Genomic DNA, 25,116 nt, shown 5'->3' with positions numbered 1-25,116 from the left:
TGCAAATTGTAGACCCATCCTCTCCATTCTGCTCTGGCTGGGGGCTTTGGAAGATGGATGGATACATGTTGTATCTAGTTGACTCATCTAGCTAGGGAGGCCATTTGGGTGCTAGATTTGATAGCGATCAGCGGCTGCTAAATTGGAATCTTAGTTCACACACACTACAAAAAGGAATCTTTCTATCTATTAACAAAGGGTGACAAAGTATCAACTCTTCCCCTCAAGATTAAGACTAAGAAAACGATATTCAAAGTTCGTCTGAGTGTAGAATTCTTGGCCAATGTAGTCAAGACAAGAAAAAGGAACATCCTAAAAAGATGGCAAGTAAGTCCCTAGTAGCCCTAGTTTTACAGAGATCAGTGAAGTCAAAAGGAGTACCAGTCTGCCATCTTGCTTCTGGGACTGTGGTGGTCTCCTGCTGTGGGACCGAAGACAACAATGTAGCGCAAAGATTAGCGGCTGTTTCTTTAGTGATTTGTGACTAGGGGCTTGAACAAAGACCAAGGACCACTGGCTGTGTTCCTCATGACTGGGGTAGGCCAGGTCATCTCTACTTGCCATTCCAAGCCTAGCTTCCTGGGGACAGTATTCTGAGTTACAGCCTGTTGTTTTCAAGGTGTTTATCACCTGGTTCAAGCCCCCCATGTGATGGGATCTGGTGGCTCTGGGGACAGGCAGCTGGCGATGGTGGGACCTTTTTGTCCATTCAACACACCGTGTGGTCATCTCGAGCTTACTTTCAGTCTAGTGGTCTTAGGGTAGTTAAACTCCATCTGTGCTGGAGGCTTCCCTCAGGTACAGTGCTCAGGACTAAGCTCCAGGCTCAGCACAAGGCCGGGACCTGAGATGTAAGGTTCACTGAGCCTTTTGGGCCACTGGTTGCCCCCCGCCATTTTTAACTCTTTATTATCACCAGGCAGGTAACTCTATTGTCACTATCTTTCCTGTGTCTGGAATGAGTACACAGAGATGTAATCCACTCCCCACCTCCTTCATATCTTCGAGACACTGGAGGCTCAGGAGAGGTCCCAATGGGTGGCCAAGGGAACTGGCCAGCTCTGTCTTGTCTGCAGGCCAATCAGTAGAAACTGGTTGGGGTGGACAGATTACAGTAGGGCAACCGTCTCCTCACCCCTCCACAGTTGGTGCTATAGGGAAATGAGCTGTGGTCATCAGAGTCTTGGTTTTGGAGAGGACAGATGCATTAGAGGTGAGGGTGCCAGACCTGGTCCCTGTGATAAGGAGAGTGAATGTCATGCAGAATGGGGTATGACCTGGAAGTTTGGCTTTCAGTACTAGGCTGAGCTTATTTCCCATTGAAGCACCTGGAGATCCTAGGTGAGGTTCCCTTGCTCAGCCAAGAAAGACGTTAGGCTCAGCGTGGGTTTTGCTTTTGAAATCTACAAAATGGACCGTAGGACAGTAGCTTGGTAGAAATTACTTTATTTAGAAATCTGTACCTTGTGACATCAGGGCGCCATGCAAACAGTGCTGAAGCCAAAAGCCTGTTCACTTTCCCCACGCATTAAGTCAGCACCATTGGAATGCTGGTTTGCGCTGGACACCTCCTGCACTAGATACAAAATCTGAAAATGTAGGCGTTGATCAACAGAACATAATCCTTATAGAAAAGTCCCAAAACAGTAAGTTGCATATGCATGGCCAGGACTCTCAGTCCCGCTTACATCCAGTGTAAGCACGGTCTGGCGTCTCCAGCAAATTCCTGTGAGGAAACACCTCTCAGCATTAAAAGTCCAGCATTTGGTCACAAATCACAGCTTCCTAGAAATACCACTAGCTGCTTCACTACAAAATCCCTACTTCTAAAATACAGAACAGTCTTGGTCCTGTGGCAGGCAGGGCTTGGGTTGTTGCCTAAAGTGTCCGAACGGGAGTTTTCCCCACCTGCTGTTGTCCATCTTACTCCCAGCCCTCCTGGCCAGACGACCCCTTCCCAGTGAGCCAAAGCCCAGCGCCAGTTGTTGAGGATCCAGAAATCGAGATGTCTGATACCACTAAGGCAGCAGTTTGACTCACGTCTTTGTCCGTCTAACAAAGCGCTAGTGGTGTGCAGAGCCAAGGGAACACAGTGGATGGGTGTGCGCATGCGCAGCTGCTGAAGGCTGGTAGGCCGCTGCTTCTGGGGCCCACAGCACAGTAAAGAGGGGCTTTGCTCCCAGAGGTCCCAGGAAGGAGAACCTGCATTAGTGCTGCTGTTAGTGCGCAGTGTTCTTCCCCCTTTGCTAGAGGGCAGAGCTTCTGCCCAGCATCCCTGTCAACTGCAGCTGTTCTAAGCTGGGGGTGTGGGGGTGGTGGGTGGAGAGCAACAACAGGCCACGGGGAGGGGCAACAGCTAAGGCAGAAGGCCCAGCTGGGACAGAGGCTGCTTCTCCCCGTTCTCTGGGGACTAAGACGACCAGAGGACTTGGCAGGATAGGCTGAGGGTGGGGTGGATTTATAAACGTGGCCAAGACAGGTTGCTAGAAATCTTGGGCTCCAGTGGAAGGTTCCAGACCCTTGGAGCTGCCGAGTGCAAAAGACAGTTTTGGTCCTTCTTGCTGAGTGGAAACAAAAACACCGGTCAGCAAGCAGCTAAGTTTGGGCTCTTTTGGAGTCAGATGTGGGTATGTGTTGGGTTTTGGAGGGGTCAATGATAAATAAATGGGAGCCCAGGTATAAGAAGGTCCGAAGCTCTGGGGAGAGCTGAATCTATTTCCTTCTCATTTTTTAAATTGGATTTTTAAATTCTAGCAGAAACAGGCCCGCTGAATGCTGTGCCCAAGCTGCCTTGGGGATGGGGCTAGGTTAGAGTTGGTTCAGCCTTCCCTAAGGCCTCAGGCTGGTCCCTTGCCATTTTGCACTTCTTTCAGGGAAGAAAAAAAACTGCCTTCCCCAAGGGCACTCAGTGTGCCTAAGGTTCCGCCAGCAGCCCACGGGGGCTCCTGCCACCTGACCCATTTTCCTTAGTCTGGTCCTGGTTCGAATCCACACCCAGGTGGAGCCCTTGGCTACTGGAATGTGGCCTTCATTCTCCTCAGCTTGTCTTGGATCTTCCGTGAGTGTTTCTCTCCTGGGATCTGGTGGAAGTTGGCCCTGTTATCAGCTGCTAAAATGGAGACATCAGCGCCGCTAAAGCGGGCGATCCTCTGCTTGAGGTGGGCCTGTAGCTTGGGGTCCGGGCTGAATGTGTACGGGTTCTCCTGGAACGCGTGCACCTGGCTTGCCACCTTGGCGATGTTTCTTTTGTGGGGGGGAAAGAGAAGGCTCAGTTAGTTACTTTGCAGAGGTTACAAGGCTCCTTGGCCAGCTTATCCTAATGCCTTTTGCAAAGGGCAGCATGGAAGGGTGATGGGGTTTTCGGTACTCATTCATAAGGACATGTTTTGTACCTGGACCCTCCCCACCCCCTTTATAAATACTCATTGAAAACCCAAGTCAGGTTGCTTCAGTTGAAGTCTGCAACACAGAAAAACAAACAAAACCGCCCAAACCTATGCTGATTGCTTTAGTTCTGCTCGGGGGCTTCTGACTCAGTGTACTGAGAACTCTCTTCTCAGTTAATACACAGGTGGACACACCTCTGGTGGTTCCTGGGCACTGAGGAACTCAGGGACCCTTACTCCTGCTTGGGGGGGGAGGGGGGTGGACACAACAGACCTGCAGACAGGGCTGCCCACCTGAAGTGAAGAATATCATTGCTTTTGCTCTCTCAAAGACAGTCATGTCTGTGCACACACAAAACTATGAAGAGCAGACAAGATCTCTTCACCCCTTTTTTGCAACATTATCTCCAGTGGGTTTTTTTGGTTTTTGTTTTTTTTGCCAACATAGCTTTCTTTTCTATTGCAATAAGCATGTACTTTTAGTGAATTTTCTTCCTTTCTTCCTTTTTGATTTTTCGAGACAGGGTCTCTCTGTAACAAGCCCTGATTGTCTTGGACTGGATTTGTAGACCAGGGTGACCTCGAACTCACAAAGGTCCACCTGCCTCTACCTCCTGTGTACTGGGACTAAAGGCATCAGTCACCACACACTTTTTTTTTTTTAAACTAGTGGCTATCTAAAGAGGGGATCTCAGGGCTGGCCAGACAGCTCAGCTGGCAAAGTGCTTGCCGTACAAGCACGAGAGCCTGAATTGATCCCTAGCACCCATAATTAATTAAAAAATGCCAGATGCAATGAATGGCAAGCACTGGTAATCTCTCATACTGAGGAGCTGGAGCTATTCAGAATCCTGGGTCTTGCTGGCCAACCAGCCTAATCTACAGTGAGCCTCAGGTTCCACTGAGAAATCCTGTCTCAAAAAGTAAGGTGAATGGCTCCTAAGGAATCATACTTAAAGTTGACCTTGGGCCCCATATGCACGTGTGTGCGCACACACACACACGCACACACACACACACACACTCAGAGGGGGGCTGGAATCCTGCACTGGGCTGGTTGTGGCCATTATGGTCATTATTTACAAGATGCCCCTAGGACTCATCTACCCAACAAGGTCATTCTCTACGGTGGACAAAGAGGTGGGTGTGTGGGTGGGTGTGAAGATATGGAACAAAGCTACAGGCTGGGGCCATGTGGATGGCTCTGGGCAGAGGAAGCCAAAGAATAGGTAAGGAGCGGAGACCAGAGGTGACATACCATCGGATGTGCTCACCTTTGGGGCTAATTGGCCTGGGAGCAGCTTCCTCGTCTCTGCTGATTTTATCGGTGGGATGCTTTGGTCATAATGAAGAAACCCCTACTCCATAATGAAGCCCTTACTCCTCAGCTTAGTCGACTTGTGGGCTCTGCTAGGAAAGATGGAGTCCCCTTACCTCAGTTTGCTCCATCTATGGGCTCCATTAGTCATGGTGAAACCTCCTGTCTCCAGCTGCTGGATGTGCATGGCCAGCAGGTGGGCGGAGGGTAGAGTAGGCTGGGCCCGGAAGCGCCTTCCTTCCATCAGACACAGGCTGTCACTCTTCAGGAATACCTGGAGGATCAGCCAGGGAAGTGAAGGGGGTGGGGGAAGGGATGGGAAGAGCGGTGGGGGAGGGACAGGTGGTAATTATCTCAGAGGGTCAGCCTACTTGTCTCTGTCAGTACCTGTCCTTCTAGGGCATGAGAGTTGCCTAATACCTCACTGAACACCCAGTCCAAAATGGGCCTGAGGTTCGTGGGTTGCAGGTCAAAGGCTGGACATCCTAAGCTTGCTGCCACAGCACACTGATAACCATAGCGCTATTCAAACAGGCAGTTCCTTATTTCTGGTTCCGGAAGAGTCAGGTGACCTCCCGCCTTTCCCAAATGGAGCCTGCAGGAGCTTCTGCAGGTCCTGAGCAGATGTAGACAGTGGTTAGACATCAATTCTCTCCTGGTCCTTGAGAGTTGAGGCTGGGCTTTGAGCTCAGGGACAGCAAAGGCTGTGGCGACTTTGGGGTTGTCTGCCTCAGGCTAATGCCTGTGAGACTCCTGCTGCCTCACCGGGAAATACACAATCATTTAGTCTGTGTTTCCGGTCTGTCAACTCATGATGTCACCTATGAGCCACTGGAACAGGCCTCTCACTTGTCCTGGCCCAGGATCTGACTGTATACCTGTGTCCCTTCTCAAGGACACCTTGGAAAGTCAAACCTGTAAACAAGTCAAACAAGTCAGGCCAGATAAACCAGCAACCGGCTGTCTACTATGCTCTGCAGCCCTGAGCCAGAGTCACACTAGGTAGCTGTGACTGGCCTAGAACTCTATGTAGACAAGACTGGCCTTGAGTTCACAGAGATCTGCTTGCCTCTGCTTCCTGAGTTCTGGGATTATAGGTGTGTGCCACCATGCCCAGCTTGTGTGTTTAGGATTCTCTGATATGAGCCTGTTACGAGTTCCCCAAGACATGTGAAGCAAGTTATTCAGGGCAAACTCTGCAAAGAATCCGTACGAACCTCCACAGCTTTCAGCTCTTCCATGACCTCAGCAATCTTCGCAGGCAGGATTCTCCAAGCCTGAGGAGGAAGCACTGGTGAGATACTTGTGGCCCCGTGCACTTGCCCATACCCTTAGCCCCTGAGTCCCACGTGACGCACAGGGGACTGCCTCACAGCCAGGTGCTCCAGCCCGCCCAGGATTTGCATGGCCGTTGCAAAGTTCCTCTGTTCGTAGCAAGATTTTGCAATCAGCAGGAATTTGGACAGCAAGTTCACCTGAAGCTGAAATGAGAAAATGATGCTCAAGTGTCTTTAAAGACAAACAGGGAGGGTGCAGCTCAGTGGTAGAGCTCAGCCGCTACAAGATTGCAGTGAGCTTGGGCCCGGTACCAACATAACAAAAGTAGACAAAACCAAACAAGACAACTGAGATCTGTTGGAATAGCTGATCTTCTGGGCCCTGAGCCCTATGACCGACTTATTTGTTCAAAAAGAAAGATGCAGAGCTCCAGAGTGGTCCCTGTGAGTAGCTTGGGGTGTCTGTCATATGTGATAGCTTGAGATAGCTCCCATGAACTCCCAGAACAACATCTGAATGGGTCAGACTATTTCTCCCAGTGCCTTTGGTTGACTCCACTGTACTGTCTGGGCCAAACTCCATGTTTCAGCAATGTTCTGGGGCTATCAGTTTACAGCTGTAAGACTCAGTCTTCGGAGGGTTTTGGCACCACAGTAAGTAAATCACAAAACATCAACACCATAATTAATTTTAAATTGTGACAAGCTCACTGGTTGAAAGGACTTGTGTAGCCTTATGGATCTTAGGATCGTGTCTCCCAGTGATTTCCTGATTCACTGCTGAACACTGCTCCTTCTAAATGATGTGGGGGCAGCAGTGGCAGAAGCTCTGTCGCTGGGATGCTCTGTGTTCTTCTCATCTTTCTAAGATGGATGCTCACAGCCCAGGGTATAAGTCCTCATGTCCCACCCTGCAGACCCACAAGGACTGCTGTGTACCAGGATGTATCACTCTGGCTTTTACCCTTCGGTGCCTTCTGTTGTGTGCCACCACTGTCCAACTCTTTTTTTTCTTTTTTTTTCTTTTTTTTTCTTTTTTTTTTTGAGACAGGGTCTCTCTAGGTAGCTCTATCTGTAATAGAACATGCTATATAGATCAGGCTGGCCTCGAACTCATAGAGCTTTCTAATGCTAGGATAAAAGGCATATACCACCATACCCAACCCCTGACACATTTTAATAACACACATGATACTCGAAGCATCAGAGCAAAGTGAGCAGCCTAGGTCTTCTGCTGCCGTGCCCTGGCAGAAGTGTGGATGGTGAGTTTGTCTAGAGAGTGTGGGTTTAATGCTGAGGGAAGCCTTGATCATTGGGTTTGAATTATCTTTAAGGGCGTTGTGGTCCTGGTGGTGATAGGTGTCCACCCGGTTTGAGGTTTCCACTTTTCCTGCTGAGGAGGAAAAAAAATAAACTACATTGAAGAGACAGAGCCTTTGTATCCTGATACTCAGTCAACCCTTCTGTTTGTCTGTGTGGGGAAAAACCCACATGATCCCACCTTGTATTGACCTAAGGGAATACATTAGAGACCTGGGTGAGGGTGCAGACCTTCAGGATTGGGAGGGCTCTGTCTTGAAAAGCTGTGGACATTGGCTCTTCCTGGGTGGGAACCTGGAAGGAGGCACTGACCCGAGGCAGTCTACGGTCACTGTGCTGGTTAGATTTATGTCAACTTGACATAAACTGTAGTCATCTGACAGGAGGAAACCTCCGTTGAGAAAATGGTTCCACAAGACTGGGCTGTGGGCAGACCTGTACAGCATTTTTTAAATTCATGATTGATGGGGAAGGGCCCAGTCCATTGTGGGTGATGCCACCTGTGAGCTGGTGGTCCTAGGCTCTGTAAGAAAGCAGGCTGAGCAAGCCATGATGAGCAAGCTAGCAAGCAGCACCCCCTCCATGGCCTCTGCATCAGCTTCTGCCTGCAGGTTCTTACCCTGTTTGAGCTCCTGTCCTGACTCCTTCAATTATGAACAGAGATAAGAAAGTATGAGCTAAATAAATCCCCTTTTCTCCAACTCGCTCTTTGGTCATGATGTTTTGTCCCAGTAATAGAAACACTAACTAAAGCCGGGCGGTGGTGGCGCACGCCTTTAATCTCAGCGCTTGGGAGGCAGAGGCAGGTGGATTTCTGAGTTCGAGGCCAGCCTGGTCTACAGAGTGAGTTCCAGGACAACCAGGGCTACACAGAGAAACCCTGCCTCGAAAAACAAAACAAAACAAAACAAAACAAAACAAAAACCAACCAACCAACCAACAACAACAACAACAAAAAGAAACACTAAGACAGTCCCTTTCATGCTACCAGGACTTTGCCTGTGAGCAGTCTGGGTTATACCCAGTCTAGCTCAAGGCCCATAGGACTTAAGAGGGGGACTGGGGTTAGGCCAGCAAAAGTTGGTCCTTGACCTTGACCAGGTACTGAGCAAAGTATTAGAATCCCACAAGCCCGCTGAGAGTCTGCAGTGTGGGATCTGCCGGGGAGGAATAGTGGCTCGCAGTTTAGCCAGGAAGATCACTGCCTTAGTGCAAGCAGGGCAACTCAGGGGGACAAATGATCCTGTGAATAAACCCAGGGAAAGATGGGACAAGATACCGTGGTGATAGGTGTGTACTATGACTGGTGAGGGAGTATGTGTGAGAGAAATTAAGCGGGGGGGGGGGGGGATGGACACACATGAGGAACTGTTATGTTTGTGAAGGATTTTGCGTGTGGGGAACTGTGTGAGAAGATTTCTGTTTGGGAGTCTGTGGGTGTAAAGGAATAGGATGAAGGACTGCTTGAATGTAAGGGACTGTGATGAACTCCGTGTGAGGAAATGAGTGTGAAAAACTGTGCACTAGGGAGTTAGAGGGAGAACTTTTTGTGGGAGAGCCCTGTGGTGTGTGTGAAGGGGTTTGTATGAGGATTACGTGTGTGTGTGTGTGTGTGTGTGTGTGTGTGTGTGTGTGAGAGAGAGAGAGAGAGAGGGAGAGGGAGAGGGAGAGGGAGAGGGAGAGAGAGAGAGAGACTATCTATTCAATGGTTAATCCTATTGTTGACCTGACTGAGAAACACCACAGTTCATAAGGCTCACCTCTGTTTCCATTTCTATTGGCCACTAGAGTATGAGGACTCTAGTCTAATGAATGGTTTACTCCACTGTTGGATTCAAAATCTGAATGGAGTTTGACGGAATTGTGGAAGGATAGGTAGAGTTGAAGGACTGAACCTCTAAAGGCATGCCTCTGAAGGATGTGTGTTTGTTCTGGCTCCTTCTTGTCTCTGCCTTATGTCTTGTCCACTATTGTGACTTGTTCCATCATGCCATCCCCACCATGACAGACGGAAATCTCCGGAGCTCTACAGAAAACAAGTTGTTCCTCCTTTCCACTTGTTTACGTCAGGCATTCTGCCATAGTTACAGGTATGCCGATGGCTGTGTAAAGAACAGTGTGTAAGGGACTGTGAGTGGGTGAAGGCCTACGTGTGTTGCATGGGACTAGGTGTACAGGGCTATGTGGACTGTGTGTGTGAGGGGATGTGAGCATGAGGAACTGCGAGAGACTTGTGTCCATGAGGCAGTTTCCTGTTTTCTTTGTCCCTTCCTGCCCTCCCAACTCCTGTGTGTGTGTGACTGTATGTTGTGAGGGACCATGCATGAAGGATTGTCTGCGTGTACAAAGAACTAAATGAGTGACGGTGTGTATATAAGAGACTGTACAGTGCTCTCTGATGGAGGGTTCATACATCCTGCTTTCCAAGAGGCCCACAGATCTGGATCAGCCTCAGTAGAAAGAGGGGACAGTATCAAGATGGGCTGTGGCTACCATGCACTAAGTGTTAGATGTAAGCGCTTCACTCTTTCCATTTGCCTTGGACTTACTATGGCGCTGAATCACAAAGTGTGGATTCCCTGCACCCAGAGAAGGGACTGAGTGTGGTCTCACAGGGGCCCTGCCTTACAGAACCCTGTAAGTCATTTCAACCTCAGAGCCATGGAGATGTCTACCTTGGAGGTATGACTGGTCACAATTTCAGCAGCCACCCAGGTACTGACATCATCTGCGTTTCTTAAAAGCTGTAGCAGATATTTGTCCTGGACGTAATTGGGTAGGAAGAGGCTGCAGGTTTTGGCAGAAAGAGACTCAGAAGAGCTGGCTCTGGAAGAAAAAGATGGTGCATGTCACCTATGGGTATGAGAATTCTTCCTGCTAAGCCCTGGGGTTGTGAGGCCTCTGTGAAGAGGGAGGAAGTCACAGCATCTTCCCTCAGGGTGAGAACCAAGCGTCTCCCTTCAGCTAGGAGCATCCATGGAGCCCTTTGGAGAATCCCCCTCCCTCCAGACCCTCCCACCAACCTTCAAAACCAAGGATGCCAGAGTCACCGTCAGGAGTGGACACTCACTTGGGAATGGCTGCACTTTTGTCCATGACACCCAGGGCTCGTGAATTTAGGAAGTGGACAGGGTGGCACTTTTGAAACAATTCCTGTCAGAGACAAAAAGCAGACAGGCAGCCCATTGTTCCCAAAGGCCTGATGTCCAAGGCAGTGTTCCAAAGGGGGCTTCAGTATTTTGAAGGCATCTGTGCAACCATAGATCAACCTGCTGAGTTGTCATGGCTGGGCTGCTAGAAGCCACTATGTGCAGGTCACCTCAGGGGTTATGACACTGTTAAGGTCTGATGACAGTATCAAGGATCACCCAGTGCTATCACCTGACTCAGACACAGGGTTGCAGGATGTTGAAGACCTGGGTAGGTCCTGCCTGGGCTCTGGGTTGAGGACAGGAACAGAGGGATTAGTGCCCAGGACTGGGTAAGAACATGAGGGCCTATTGGTAGGTGAATGCACAATGCATGATATTCTCTGTGCCCTGTGTAGCTGGAGAGGAGAATCCTGCTGGGCAGGGTCTCCCTGTTTTAAAGACAGAACGTGTGCACCCAGCAGCCAGGTCCTTCTGCTGACCATCCATCTTTCCCTCTATGAAGTCTCTGCTGAGGCCAGCACCCAGAGCGTCCCTGAGCCCACACCACAACACTAGCAGCTGGCCCAAATGTAGAGCTCTGTGTCCCCTTCCTGGTTTCCCAGCTCCCACACACCTGCTGCAGTAGTGTTAGCTGAGTGAAGAGCTGGTTGGTGCTGTACTCTGTCAAGAAGTAAGGACCCTTCTCACTGGCTTTGGCATAGGGGCCATAGAAGTCTTCGAAGAAGCAGGGCTTAGGCAGGGCGGATGCAATGGTGTACTGGCGCTCCTTATGATGTGGCAGCACTAGCCCGTTGCCCCGAGGCAGTCTCCAAGAGAAGCTCTGCAAATAAGGCAGGTACCCTTGTCAAGGCTGAGTAGGCCAGGCTAGATGTGGTAGGGTGAGGATGAACTGGTCCAACCTAGGACTCTTCAGACAGGTTCAAGTATAGCCAGAGGGTAAGTGCCTTCCATCCAGGCTTGTTGGCAGAATATCTGTCCTGATCACTTGGGCAGATCACCCACGCACAGTGCTCAGACTTTGTGCTATTAATGGTGGAAAGACCATTCATTCACGGACCCCAGTGGATTCTTCCACTCAGGTCTCTGCCCTGGGGATCAGGAAGGCAAGTTCAGGGAATCATATTAGGACTCTGGCTAGGATAGAGTGAATCCTGCTAGTCCATGACTTTCCTTCCACGTGGCAGGAAGTGCCTGGGTCATGAATAAGGAGCACTTATGTGCATACGAGTGTGTGTATGGTGTGTCTGTACATATCTATATGTGCATTTCTATAGATGCACACGTGCATGTCTTCATTGGGTGTGTGTGCATGCATGTCTTGCTTCTGCATATGTAGACAGCTGTGCATGCATCTGTATACATGCATATGCTCTATCTTCCAGAATGCACTACTGCTTAGAGAAACCTTCCCCAGGCCAGGTTCCCACCTTCCGGGTGATGCCATCCTCTGAGAACCTCTTGCAGAGGGCATTAAAGGGTCTGGTGTCCTCCTCTGCCTCCTTAGGGTCCTCCAGGTCTGCACCTCGAGAGGCACTGTCAGCCCGCCGCTCAGTGCCCACCTCTAAGAGGGCCAGCAGGTGCTCGGCAGTGCCATCTAGAGGTAGGATCTAGGCAGAAGCAAGAGGTGTGTGTCACTGTTGTTCCTGGGACGAGGCAGTGGTTTTCTCTGCCAGAGCCCAGAAGGCGTAGCCAGCGCAGCTTTTACCTTGGAAGAGATGAAGTCCTCCAGCTGTCCCAGCAGCCCCGCGTTCCTTATGAAGTCCACGGTGTAGCAGTCTTCCACCCAGGCCTGCAGGACGCAGAGGCTTCGCCTGTAGATCTTGGTAAAAGTCGAGGTAGGATCCTGGTGAGCCCTGGAGGCAGATGGTAAGGCTCAGCATAGGCCCCGGCTGGGCATGTGAAGGGTGAGGAGTTCTGGGGGAGTCCAAGTGATGACAGTGGAGGACAGAACACCCCGCTCATGTTCGCCACCATTCTCTCTGGGTCCCAGACTTGTGAGTCCCCCACTCACACCCCAATCTGCTGGCCTGGGTGCTTTTTAGAAAGGAACTATAGGGTTCACTGGCCTCTCTCCATTTGGCCTATCCTTGCCAGGCTAGTGAACTCCTCTCTCTCTTGTCTTCTTGTTTGGGCCTCTGCTACCCCCTGCTTTCTTGAGGAAGGAAGCAGTAAGGGCCCTTCCAGGGTTCTTCCCCAGCCCAGCACAAAAAAACCTCAGCTGTCCTTCCCTACTGGGTTCCTTTACCCATAATCCCTCAGTCCTGCTATCTTGCCCTGACCTTTCCCAGGGACACTTCATCTGGACCCTGTCAGGGCCCTTTCTGGGCTAAACAAGGTGCCCCCAAATCCCATCCCTATTGGCCAGGAGCCCATGCAGTGGTACCTGGATAAAGTGCTGCTGATGCGGTCCAGGAGGAAGTGCAGGAAGTCGTGCGGTGTGCAAAAGTACCGGAAAGTGTAGAGAAACTGCTGCACGTAGCCCTCGAGGAAAGCATCACTGAGGGTAGAATGTGGTATTGGGCCTTGGGCCTAGGCCAGCTGGGACCCTCCCTGCAGCCTTGCCCAGCAATGAGTGAGCGTGCCTGTGATTCTAAGTGCATATGTGAATATGAGTATGTGTGCAGCTTCTCAGTGTGTGTATGTGCATGTGTGTGCATGTGTGTGTGCAGCTTCTCACTGTGTGCGTGCATACATATGTGCATGTCACTTTGTCACATCTCATTGAACAACCCTATTCAGAGCAGATACTCCCCAGAAAGCCTCATGCAAGAGACACTAACAAGAGCCCTGAATGTGACTCCTGACAATCTGGGGAATATGATGACCAGTAACCATAAGATGAGGGGTCCTACCAAGAGACCTCTTCTACAGATGAGTTCCAGGGTAGAAAACATCATATCAAAGATCAAGGAAGCTTGGCCACTGGCCTACCTCTGGGAGACACTTAAGCATGAAGCTACTGATAGCCGTATCTGGAGCCAGGGACTAAGCAGCCCTCTGTGCAGCCTATATGTAGAGGCTGTGCACACTGGGTACTCAGAGCTGAGAAAACCCCTTGTGAGTGTTTACTTCAGCAAGGAGCCTCTGCCCTCCTCTGCTGTCTGCTTAAGTATGCATCACAGACCATAAGCATACACGCACCAAACCACAGAGCATTGCCTTTCCCTGCATTCTCCCACACGTGTTCACATCCACCAGACAACACCTCCACCACCCAGTCTAAAGGGAGGCTCTTTAAACTGAGGATGCTCTAAAGAGAGGCTAATTATGAACAAGTAAACAACTCAGAAGTCTCAGGAAGTTTACCTGAAATTCATCAGATACACAAAAGCGTCTCCTTCCCTAAGTATAAATCTAAGTAGTGGGGCCTGCTGAGGAGCTCAGACCTGCTGAGCTGCCTGGAAGAGGCTAAGACCACCTGTCTGGAAGAGATGCTCTCTGACCAACTGTGATGCATGAGAAGAAGACACTGGGACAATGAGAAGACGACCCTGGGACCTACCTGTTTGCCTGCAAGTTGTGCAGTGAGCTCAAGGGTCTCATCTTTCATGATCTGTCACCCAGGCTAGAGTGGGCTTTCAGTGATACAACTGCCCTTGAGTCGCTCACGCTTTTGTAACCCCTCACCCATATTTCTATAATGTAACCCCAATAAACTCATTGGTTTACTAAGATGGACTTGGATGATATTGTTATTCTGGTCTATCACTATACGTACATCACCTATGCAGTACATATCATACCACATAATAGCTCAAAATACCACACATATGCATGTCCACTACACATGCACACATCAAGTGCATTCCAGGAGCTTGGGCGTCTACAGAGGGAAGTTTGTCTCCTTATTGTTCTCTCAGTGCTACCTGCCAATCAGATCTGAAGCTGATAGCCTCTTGCTCAGAGGACTCCAAAAGTTGCGTCAGGACTATGGATGTGACAATGGCTTTCTGGCTCCAGATCTACACACAGGCCTAGTCATCAAAGTGAGGAGAACTGCAGGGAGCTGGAATTATCTAGAAACAAGGCAAGGCTGGAGCTCTATGGGGCAGAGGGAGGCAGGGTGGATGGTGCTGGAGGGAGAAGGGAAGGAGGGATGCGATTCCAGGCCCACATCATATGAATGAATAGCTTTGTGAGTACAACTGAGTAGATCTGAGACTCTTCCTGACATAGGGGCAAGCAGTGCAGAACTTGATTCTCAGGTTGTCACCAAAGCAGTGCTCAGAGAGACAGAGGCCACAGAAATCATACAGAGAGTGCTCTGTGTCCATTATGACATATTTTGATTAGTGACTTGGATCCCGATGGTACCTTGGAGGCTCCTGCAGATGGTATGTCAACCTAGTAGCCTGGCCCACAGTGCTGCCTGGCCACACTCTGTGACCCAGAACCAGGGTTAGAGGGGGTCTTCTGGGGAATGTGACAGACTGCTCTGGCTAGCAGCTTGTTCATGCGGTAGGTGGAAGCTAACCCACGTTAGACTGAATTCTAACAAGTCTCTCCATAATTGCATAACCCATGTCAGACAGAGCTTTCCTTGCCTTTCTCCTCCTTGTTCTCTAAATCTTGTACATCAGAGTCAGAGAGTCCTTTGGGGGCACCTGACACACCTGGAGTAGAGGTAGGCCATGAGCCCCAGTGGTGTACCAGCCTGTAGGATGCGAGCCTTCTTCTGTCGGCCGCTGCCTGGGTGCTTGTTGACATTGTAGAAGATGAGGGAAGAAGACTCATCCAGGGGGCTGAAATCCAGTGTGTCACAGGGGGCTGCTGCGATGTTCACAATCACCGGCAGAGCACAGGGCTCCAGCCCCCAGCGTTCTGCATACATGACCTGTGTGTGGGGAAAGGAAGTGGATTATGGCTGGCCACTGGGTATGTGTCTATGGGTCACTTTGCTATTGACCCAGGGATGGCAGGGTTTCTCAGTACTTTGAGACTTTACACAGGGCCCGTGTGCATGACCTAATGTGTCTTGATTCCTATGAATCAGTGACTGAAGGAACCCCATCTGAGGCCCGGTTCTTATTTCGGAAGAATGGCAGGATAGAAGGCTACTTGCCTGGAGGTACTTCTTGACCAGGCTCAGGAACTGCACCTTGGACTTCATTTCATCCAGCTGTCCTCGAAGTTTAGACAACATGGTCCTGACCTCAGAGCCTGTGGGCAGAGCAGAGTCAGCACAAGGTACTCAGGAGGCACAGAGCACCTCATTTGTGGCAGGTAGCTGGCCGTATGGGGTTACCTTTGTTCCGTTTTTCCTTCTGTAAGAGTTTCTGGTAAAACTTCAGGGTCTTCCTATAGTTTCTCTTCTCTATCATGAGCTGCTGCTCCAGCTCCTGAGAGGAAGCACAGCAGGCGAGGCTTGAGCAACTGCGGGCTCAGGCACCACTTGCCTTCTGTACAAGATGAAGACACGGCAGGCACCTTTGCCTAGCGAGCTGCCCGAGCGGCCACAGGAAGAACAGGTGTGTGTTAGGGCCACAGACATGTGGTTGGCATAAGAAGGGCAAAGGAAATGAATGAGGGAACACCTCAGAAGTAGGCTCCAGGGGTTCACCTCGAAACCAGTACTCCATCCCTCAACGATTTCCCTCAATGATGCCAGAGTCTACTAGTGCTTGTGGCCTGACTGCGGAAAGGGGAGGCGCAATGAAGGTCCTTACACCCCATCTCCTTAGGGAGCAGTTCTCAACCTGTGGGTCACAAGTCCATCGGGGGTCGATTGACCCTTTCACGGGGGCTACATATCGGATATCCTGCATATCAGATATTTACATAACACTTTATAACAGTAGTGAAATTATAGTTATAAAGTAGCAATGAAATAATTTTATGGTCGGGAGAGTCACCTCAGTGTGAGGAACTGTATTAGGGTCACAGCATTAGGAAGGCTGAGAAGCTCTACTCTAAGACTCGGCCCAGTCTTTGGATGTATCTGTCTCCTGGGCCGAGTCCTAGGGCAGAGGTTCTCAGCCTTCCTAATGCTGTGACCCACCAGGTTGGTTCCACCTGGCTGCTTTTGGAGAGTTCTCTAGACTCCATCTCAGAAGGGCCAGGGGCAAACCTTTTTGTGGCTTCCCTGTTCTTGGGGATAAGCTGCCAGGGCCTACAAAGACAAAGGCTTATTCAGTAATAAAAGGCAGGCCCCATTTGTGTAGCCCCAAAGCCCCTCTAACTGTCTCCAGTCTTCCTGGCTAGTACTGGGCTCAGGGTAGGCTGCCTTTATTCTCTGGATAAAGGGAGCCCCTCTCCAGGGCCCTCACTTTGTCAGGGGGACATAGAGATGACAGTATGGACAGATGGCTTGGATATGTGGTTGCCATGTCTCTGCACTTCATGAGAACGAGCTGAAGCTCTGATGTTTGCTGCCTATTTGAACACACAGGCTACAGTATTTCTAATTTCTGTATATCTGTCTGCAGTGTGGGGAGGGAAGGGAACCTACTCCAGGGCCGGGTACCTTCCCCAAGTGGTTCCCTTCTGTTTGTTTGCTACTTTCTTTCTTTTTTTCCTTTCTCTTTTCTCTCCTCTTCAAGACAGGGACTCATTATGTCTCTTAGGCTGGCATACAATTTGCTCTGTAGTTCACTCTCTCCTTGAACTCACGGTCTTCCTGTCTTAGCTTTTCTGTGCTGCAGTTACAGGTGTGCACTGCATGCTCCCCGGGACACTGCCTGCCTTCTTTCCTTTTGTTTGTTTTTGGTTTTGATTTTTGTTTTTGTTTTTGGTTTTTTGGTTTTTCGAGACAGGGTTTCTCTGTGTAGCCCTGGCTGTCCTGGAGCTCACTCTGTAGACCAGGCTGGCCTCGAACTCAGAAATCTGCCTGCCTTTGCCTCCCGAGTGCTGGGATTAAAGGCATGCGCCACCACACCCGGCTCTTCTTTCCTTTTTACAGTGAATTTTGTTCACTGTTCTGGGGCATATGTCCATTATGACAGGGAAGGTTTGGTGGCAAGGGCAGGACGTAGCTGGTCACACTGCATCCACAGCCAAGAAGCAGACAGGGATGGAACGATGTGCCCTTCTAAGTTATGCTTAAGAAGCCCAGCCATAGCCAGGCAGCGGTGGCTCATGCCTTTAATCTCAGCGCTTGGGAGGCAGAGGCAGGTGGATTTCTGAGTTTGAGGCCAGCCTGGTCTACAGAGTGAGTTCCAGGACAGCCAGACAGAGAAACCCTGTCTCAAAAAACCAAATAAATAAATAAATACATGAGAGAAATACATGAGAGAAAGAGAGAGAGAGAGAGAGAGAGAGAGAGAGAGAGAGAGAGAGAGAGAGAGAGAGAGAAAGGGCAGTGTAAGTTTATAAGTTTAGCTTTTGTCTATGGTGAGATTTGACCCTGAATTTGTTATAAAAGTTAGAAGTATTGGTTCTTTAGAGGGAGAAAAGAATGATTTGAGGACTAATTTAAGCTACTGGGTTCACTTGGGTATCTATGTATGTGTGTGTGTGCGTATAGTGCATAGTGTGTGTGTGTGTGTGTGTGTGTGTGTGTGTGTGTGTGTGTGTGTGAACAACCTGAAGGAAGAAGAGTCATCAGAAACTGTAGACAAGAAGAAGATAATGATAAACTGAACCCCAGCACTTCCCCAATGCCCAAAGCAAGGCCTATTCGATGAGCTGGAGATGCAAGGCCAGCCTGCTGAGGTGCCAGGGGCTGCCTGTCTGAAGTGTGGAGGTGCCTGTAGTTCACATACGCCATACGTAGCCATGCTAAGGCTGCTGGCCTTCCCTCCCTCTTCCCAGCAGTGGGCCTGCCTGCACAAGCAGCAGCTGCAGAACTGCTGGAGTTCCCCTGTTTACTACGCTGGCTAGCCTTGGCTGCTAAAGTCAGGTCTCCTTTCTTCCTATCGACCAGGGGAAGAGCCTCGGCTTTTCCTAGTGCTGCCTGCCAGAGAAACCCTTGCTGACCTCACTGACCCCCAAGGCCCAGCCTAAACTTGTTGCAGGCATGATACTGCTGGTGTTGTCTCTCACCTAGGGTTAAGACGCCATAGGGAAGAGATTGCTGCATCTGCAGCCATGTGCAGTAGATTTAACCCAACATTTACCATGCACACAAAGACCAAGTGGCCCCTGTCTACTGTCCCCTAAGCTGGGACCCATGGGTACAGCTAACAGGAAAGAAAAGTCACTCCTTGCTTCCCAGCTGAGGGAACATGTGCCCACATTGTAGAACATCTAATACAGGCTAAAGGAAGTTGGGCCCACCAGAGTAGAGGAATACTGAGAATAGACACAGCATGGAAAGGCCCTGTCATTGGCCTAAGTGGCCTGAAAACCTTGCCTGAGCAAAAGCATCATTGCTCAGGGTGTTCCTAAGACTACAGATGCCCTCCCAACCCACAGTGGGTAAACTCCCTGGACTCACTGGACTCTGGGCTTCCAGTTCTGTGTGCCCGTTGGTCTTCTGCCTCTCCAGATCCTTCACGTAGTTGTAGACATCGGCTCCAAAGCAGTCAGCCTCATAGAAGGCACTGGACCAGCCAGGGCTGCAGTTCTGGAAATCAGATGCCCCTGGAGACCCAGCTGGGCCACCGTCCTCAGATCTAGCTAGCCGGGCCACTGTGTCCGAGGCATGGCTGGTTGAGTCCTGGCTTGGACCTGGCTGCCCACCCACTTCGGCCTCTGGTTGCTGCTCTCGCGTGACTTTTATTGACTTCTGAGACCGAAATCCAACCTCAAAGTTTCCCTGAGAGAGCGTGTCGGAGTCTATATCTGATAGTGCTGTGGGGGGAGCAGGGTCCCCCGCTGCCCCAGGTCGTGGCTGGCTTCTCCTTGCCTTGAGAGAAAGATAATGGTCAGTGGGTAGCACGTCTGCCTCCGGCTGTGGAGGAAACCCAAGCACCCTCATCAAGGATCCTAGCTAGTCCTGGCTGTTGTGCTAGGTGGAACTGAGACAGGATCAGCTCCCCTAAGCACTCATCCTGCTGCAAACTTCTCTGAGGCTTGGACTCTCCTCTGCTAGAACCGATTCTAACCAGGATCTATTCCTCCCTCTGATCCCATCTGCTCATCGGGAGCATTGAAATCTCAAACCTAGCTCAGTCATACACATACGTTCCACATACAAACCTGTCAGGTATTTGGAACTCTGTCAACTCTAGAAGCTTCGCTCTGTGCCAGTAGCCTTTGGCTCCTTGGCCATCAGGAGCAGGTAGACTTCCTGCTCAAGACATAATCACCTGCTCCTCGATTTATTTAAATAGGGATGAAGCCACCAACATGGTCTTATCACAGTTAGTAGACAGATCCACGTGATCACAGTTGATCATGACCGCCACATGGCTGGCTGGCCTCCCTTCCTCAAATTGCTTACTGAGGTATTTGTTTGCTTCTGGAGACAGGGTCTCCCTATGTGGTCCTAAGTTCCTTGTGGTCCTGGAGCTTGCTATGTAGAGGAAGCTGGTCTCGAACTCTCAGAGATCATATTGTCTCTACCTCCTGAGTACTGATATTAAAGGTGTGCATCACTAGACCCAGTTCCTTGAGTTTTAAGTTGATTTGTTGTTCTGGCTAAGAATTTCGAAGGCCAGCTCTGATATCTAAGTGGCTTTTACTTTCATAGATGAGAAGAGCCATCATGCTGGCCATTGAAGGGACAGGAAACTGTCCCCTGATAGCCCATGTCCTATGGTCTGGGCTTCTTGGATATCTCCCAGCACAGGGCTGTCCTTGACAACAGAAGTCTTCCTGAAGCTGTCCAGGGGACCCCACTGAGAATAGTTCTTGCCTGACCTCAAGATGCAGGGCTTGTCTCTTACCGAGTCCATGCAGGGAAGGCCTTTTGCTGGATAGTGAGCATCTGCTGGGTGAGTGTTCTGGCTGGGATCCAGGCTCCTCAGAAGTGCTGGTAATGAGAACATCAGTCAGTTCCCTCCGCTCCCATTTGGATGAGACCTGGGGCTTGTGCAGAGAGGTCCCAGCATGGAGCATCACCTGAACAAACTAGGTAGGACAGGACCCTGTCATCTCCCTGGTGTCAGAAATGCCCTGGGTAGTGGCTCCACGGTGCCACTTGAAAGAGGCTGAGTGTAATCAAGAGACCCTTCTCAGAGCTATGGAAATGCTGTTGGGTTGGGCGCAGGGCAGGGAAAGTATACTTGCCTGTAGTTATTTATTGGTTTATTTGATTTGATTTTTTAAAAAGGGTCATACTTTGTGGCCCTGGCTGATCTGAAACTCAATATGTGAAACATCTACCCTCAAACAATGGTGATGCTCCTCCTGCCTGTCTTCAAAATACTAGAATTACAAATGTATGCCACCACATCTGGCTGCCTATTGCAATTTTTACTGTTAAATAGAACTGGGCCAGGCAATGGTGACACACGCCTTTAATCCCAGCACTCAGGAGGCAGAGGCAGGTGGATCTCTGTGAGTTCAAGGTCAGTCACAGCTCGTTCCCTTCCCCCCCTACGCCCCCCACCGTCCCCAGCCATGAATACCAGCAACAGTCACAAGCAGCACCATGGAGTTGCCCTTGGCCGTTTTGGGGCTGCCAGAGGGGATGGGGGCGACTGTAGGCACTGATCCTACAGAGTTTGGTGGCTTGGTTTGCCCAGAAAGTTAGAAAGGGAAGGGTGGGCACAGACACTTACCTCTCAGAGGGTGAGGCTGGCCCATTGACCACCTTGAAGAGGTTCTTTAGCAGCTGCTCATCCCAGTATAGGTCACAGAACTTCTCAGATATGGCACCACAGAAGGTGGCGAAGGTGAGGTCTTTCAAGGCGTAAATATACTCCCCTGGTTTCCAAAGGATGGATAGGTCAGTCAGGTTACACACGGGAGGCGTTCTGGTTCCCTTGCACTGGGAAGCTGTCTCAGGACTTTGGGGTTGAAGAGGTGCAGGCTCAAGTTGGAAGCTGCCCTGGTTTTCCTGACTGACCTCAGCAGGACAGATGTGTGATCCCCTGAGTCCCCTCTCTGGACTGGGTCTGCCTCCCTCAACCTCTCCCTAGTCTTGGGCTTCCAGGGTGGCCCCTGTGGCTTTCATACCCATGATCAGTGCCTCTAGCCCGTTGTCCATGTAGCCATCAAAGGCAAATTCCTCCTGGATGAGGCGCATGGCTTCCTGAAGCGAGGGGCAGGCTGTCATCTTAGGGGGGGATGAGGTATCTACACTGGATGGACAGAGCTTGCGGTCTGCTGGCCGAGGCTTCTCAGGATGACCATCCGAGCCCCTAGGGCTGCTTGGACTCGCTGCAGCCTTACCCCTGGGTGGCTTACATGGGTGTCGAGAGCCCTGGCTGGCTGAGGTGGGCCCTGGGAGCACAGTGGTGCCTAGTGGTCCCTCACCATCTGGCCTGTGCTCAGGGGGCAGGGAAGAGGCAGGAGAGCTGGGTGTCCCTGATGTTCCTTTTTGCTGGGTGACCAGAGCAGGGCCATGGGGGCAGGAACATTCCGTGGCTGAGCTGGGGGACCCTGAGTCACCATCAGGGTCTGGAGTTGCTCCCTGCAGCTCTGGACCAGGTGACAGCTGGTTGGACATCTTTAGGTCAGTGGCCTCAACAAGCTCCAGGGCTGCCTGCTTTCTTGTTCCCTCCCTGTCCAGATGACCACTTCCCTCTTTGGGTTTCTCATTTGACTCTGAGGGCAAGGCAAGCTGGTCTCTGTGGAGAGAGATGGGAACTCAGGAGGGGTCACCTGTGCCTGGGGCCTCTGCTAGCAGGGAGTGGGGACACTCACCTGGTAACACTTGCGTCCTGAGCCAGGACTATGGGCTTAAAGTGAGTGGCCTCAGAGGTGAAGGCTGCTGGCAGCTCACAGGCTTCTTTGCAGCAGGGGGGCAGACCAGGCACAGGCCCTGGGACAGCGACCAGCTTGGTATCATTGCTGACCTGCAGGAAGCCTAGGGAGAGCATGTAGAAACAGGGACAAACAGGGAGACAGGAGAGGGAGCAGTGGGGAGATCAGCGGATACTTTTGAGTGACTCCACACTAAGGTCCCACAGGTGGGCACCTCAGATGCCCAGAGGCTGTTCTACATCAAGCTTAGCCCGGGAGCCTAAAGGCATGTGTATGGGTGTGTGCGTGACAATGCCTGGAAGAGCTGTTGTGAGGAGACGGAGCCACAGCTGGGAGGCTGAGATGCTGTTAAACTGGAGGTCTGTTCTCCCTTGAGAGAGGAGCCAGACAGTGGAAGGACTGGCTCACAGATGAGGCTCTGCGCTGGTGAAGGACTGGCACTGGCTACACAAACAGCAGCTGCAGGTGGCTGAGTCCTCAGCGAGGGAAGCTACGGCTTAGCCCAAGGCCACATGCTTCGACCTGATCATCCTGCTTTATGCGTTGCAAGTGTCCGCTCAGGGCAGGACTATGATGGAGGATAGGGGTCAGCTATGGTTTGGGGTACAGGGGCCAATGAGTGGGAAGGCTTGGGTAGACCCACCGGGACTACTCTCAGGAGCAGGTGCCGTGGTGGATTTCAGTTCAACCACTGAGAAGGCGTTCTGGAGGCCGATGGTCTCCTCCTCTGGGTGAACCTGGTGTGGAAGGCCATCAAATGGTCAGTTAGGGCCAACTGGGGCTGAGGAGGTACAGTATGAGGTATGCTTTACAGCCACCAGACACAGCTTCCAGCCTAGTACAAGCTTTCTGTGGCTTGGGGGAGCTGCCACAGAGGGATTCAGAGCCATGGGGGCCCCTTCAGTGAAGCTGCGGTGAAGCTTCACGTTTCTAGGGAGCGTGAAGATAGTAGAGAAACAATTCCCAAACTCTTCCAGAGAACCCAGTGCTCCTGCCCACTGCTACCCTTAATCCTCAGGGCGGGACCCCCATCTTCTGGGTCTCCCACCCAGTTAGGAGCTGACAAGTTCCTATGCAAAAGTTGTGAGGGGATCTCTAGAAGGGGCAGTCTCTCAAGATAGAGTGCTTGTGTTGTCAGTGGTTGGCAGCACACCTAAGCAGGAGGTGCTGGGAAGATGGCTACTCACCGTCCCTTCCCTCTAAGCCTACAATGCAGCAGGGGACAAGCAGGGCCCTGTGGGTGCAAATGGGAGCATGAAGGAGTCCCTGTGGATTTGGGAAAGCATCGTCTTGCCTTGCAGGTGGATGCCCGCAGGTGGGCTAGAATCTTGCTGCTGTCCATGCCTCGCTGAAGGAGGTAGCTGCTGCACACCTGAAATGAAAGAGACAGCCCTCCAGAATAGTCCAGCAGAGCAGGCACTGACTCTGCTGAGCCTGCCCCCATCTCTCCTGATACTGCACGGAACATTTGTGACTGAGACCCTTGGCGCTTTTCTAAATAATCCTGGTCCTGGTGTCTGGATTTCCTGTCATAGCTGTGAATAACACTGAAGAGCTGAGCTGGAGTCTCAGATAGCAGGGCTCAGGGGAGGCTGCATGGGGGATTGAGAAGGCAGGGTGCTGGGAAGGGGGATGGGGTTACAGAGTCACAGCAGGTTTGGATCGGAACCACGTGCAAGATGTGGCAATCCTTAACATGCTGCCTACCCAGGTAGAGGAATTCTGTAGACAACTGTGGTTAACACTAGCTTCAGCATCGAGGGCCCTACTGTCCTCCACCCTAACCCCTGAGAATGTGAGTAGGCCTGACCATCGTGCAGTTACCTTGATGGCCTCGGCTGCAGATGGCCGTTCTGAGGCATGGCGTCTGGCCATGTCCAGAAGGAGTGTTTTGAGTCTACGTGGCAGGGCCAGTTTGTGGTCTCGGGGTACGCTGAACTTGGCTGCTGTCCACAGAACCGCAGCCACACAGTACACAGAGGCCTGGGTAGTGGGGAGACAGGAGAGAGAGGTAGTAAGAGTGGGGTTAGAGGGGATCACCCGGACTGACTGCTTCCACCCCAAGGCACAGTCCCTCAGCTCAGTCACCTGCCTAGTGCCTGGAGCCCCATGTTGGCTAGATATGTGGAGGCCAGGGTCATAGCCTGGCAGGGATCTACATGTTTAACAGAACCAGGCCCCTCCCCATCCTGTTTAGGTTATAGACACTGTAAGAGCTCAATAGTTTGAGAACCAGTTGCTCATGTATCACGTAGAACCTGCCCAGCTGGGACTCTTTCCCAATTAGTAGTGTGCTGGCCAAATGGTTACCAGCCGGCTCTCTGCACAAGCAGCCCTCTGTCTCTGATGGAGGGGTGAATAGCACAGGGTTGAAGGTGTTCTCTGCCAGGCTGACGGCTCACACCAAATGCTCTCCCTAGTTTTTATTCAACAGCATCATCTGTAGCCAGTGTAGGCTCCTCACACCTGCCTGGGACACTGTCACGGATCTTAATAAGTGTGATCAAAGCAAAGCAGAATAGTGTGCTGTGGCATGCATCTTTCATCCCAGCACTTTGGAGGCTGAGGCAGGTAGATCTCAAGAGAGTTCAAGGCCAGCCCAGGCTAGCCTATTTCAAAACAACCAGATAAAACCAAAACCCTGGGTGGAGGAAGATCCCATTTTTCAAGCCCCTGGGCCACCCAGTGTAGAGTATGTTTTGCTAACTGATTGTTAGTCAGTTTTGTCATTGCTGTGACAAACACCTGAGAAGAACAAGATAAAAGCACATTATGCACGTCTGATGTCACTAACGTCTGGGGTCTCCTCTGCAGTCTCACTTGGCTTTTCTCTTTCGGCTTTCTTACTATCCTGTCAGGAAAGCAGCAACACCTTACTGCCCTCGAGTCTCCAGGGCCCTTGTTACTCCTCT

At 51.0% G+C, this 25,116-nt stretch overlaps 1 protein-coding gene across 1 annotated transcript in view; it reads right to left on the bottom strand.

Moving 5' to 3' along the window:
- Nucleotides 1-1,429: 1,429 nt before the first annotated feature.
- Kndc1 (kinase non-catalytic C-lobe domain (KIND) containing 1) overlaps nucleotides 1,430-25,116 on the bottom strand; it is a 46,845-nt gene continuing 23,158 nt past the window's right edge. The window contains 22 exon segments of the mRNA NM_177261.4: nucleotides 1,430-3,243; nucleotides 4,821-4,978; nucleotides 5,922-5,981; nucleotides 6,063-6,185; nucleotides 9,977-10,127; nucleotides 10,372-10,454; nucleotides 11,067-11,273; nucleotides 11,881-12,060; nucleotides 12,159-12,306; nucleotides 12,837-12,950; nucleotides 15,067-15,287; nucleotides 15,516-15,613; nucleotides 15,699-15,792; nucleotides 18,828-19,187; nucleotides 19,189-19,238; nucleotides 20,221-20,306; nucleotides 21,058-21,202; nucleotides 21,455-22,068; nucleotides 22,145-22,307; nucleotides 22,848-22,941; nucleotides 23,499-23,576; nucleotides 24,029-24,187. Coding sequence (NP_796235.4) covers nucleotides 3,012-3,243; nucleotides 4,821-4,978; nucleotides 5,922-5,981; nucleotides 6,063-6,185; nucleotides 9,977-10,127; nucleotides 10,372-10,454; nucleotides 11,067-11,273; nucleotides 11,881-12,060; nucleotides 12,159-12,306; nucleotides 12,837-12,950; nucleotides 15,067-15,287; nucleotides 15,516-15,613; nucleotides 15,699-15,792; nucleotides 18,828-19,187; nucleotides 19,189-19,238; nucleotides 20,221-20,306; nucleotides 21,058-21,202; nucleotides 21,455-22,068; nucleotides 22,145-22,307; nucleotides 22,848-22,941; nucleotides 23,499-23,576; nucleotides 24,029-24,187 — 3,618 coding nt within the window. The 3' untranslated portion in view covers nucleotides 1,430-3,011.

Source organism: Mus musculus, chromosome 7 (genome assembly GCF_000001635.26).
Source record: "Mus musculus strain C57BL/6J chromosome 7, GRCm38.p6 C57BL/6J".
In the NCBI taxonomy this organism is placed as follows: domain Eukaryota; kingdom Metazoa; phylum Chordata; class Mammalia; order Rodentia; family Muridae; genus Mus; species Mus musculus.
Note: the sequence above shows the minus strand (reverse complement) of the source record. Positions and strands in the feature narration are given on the sequence as shown.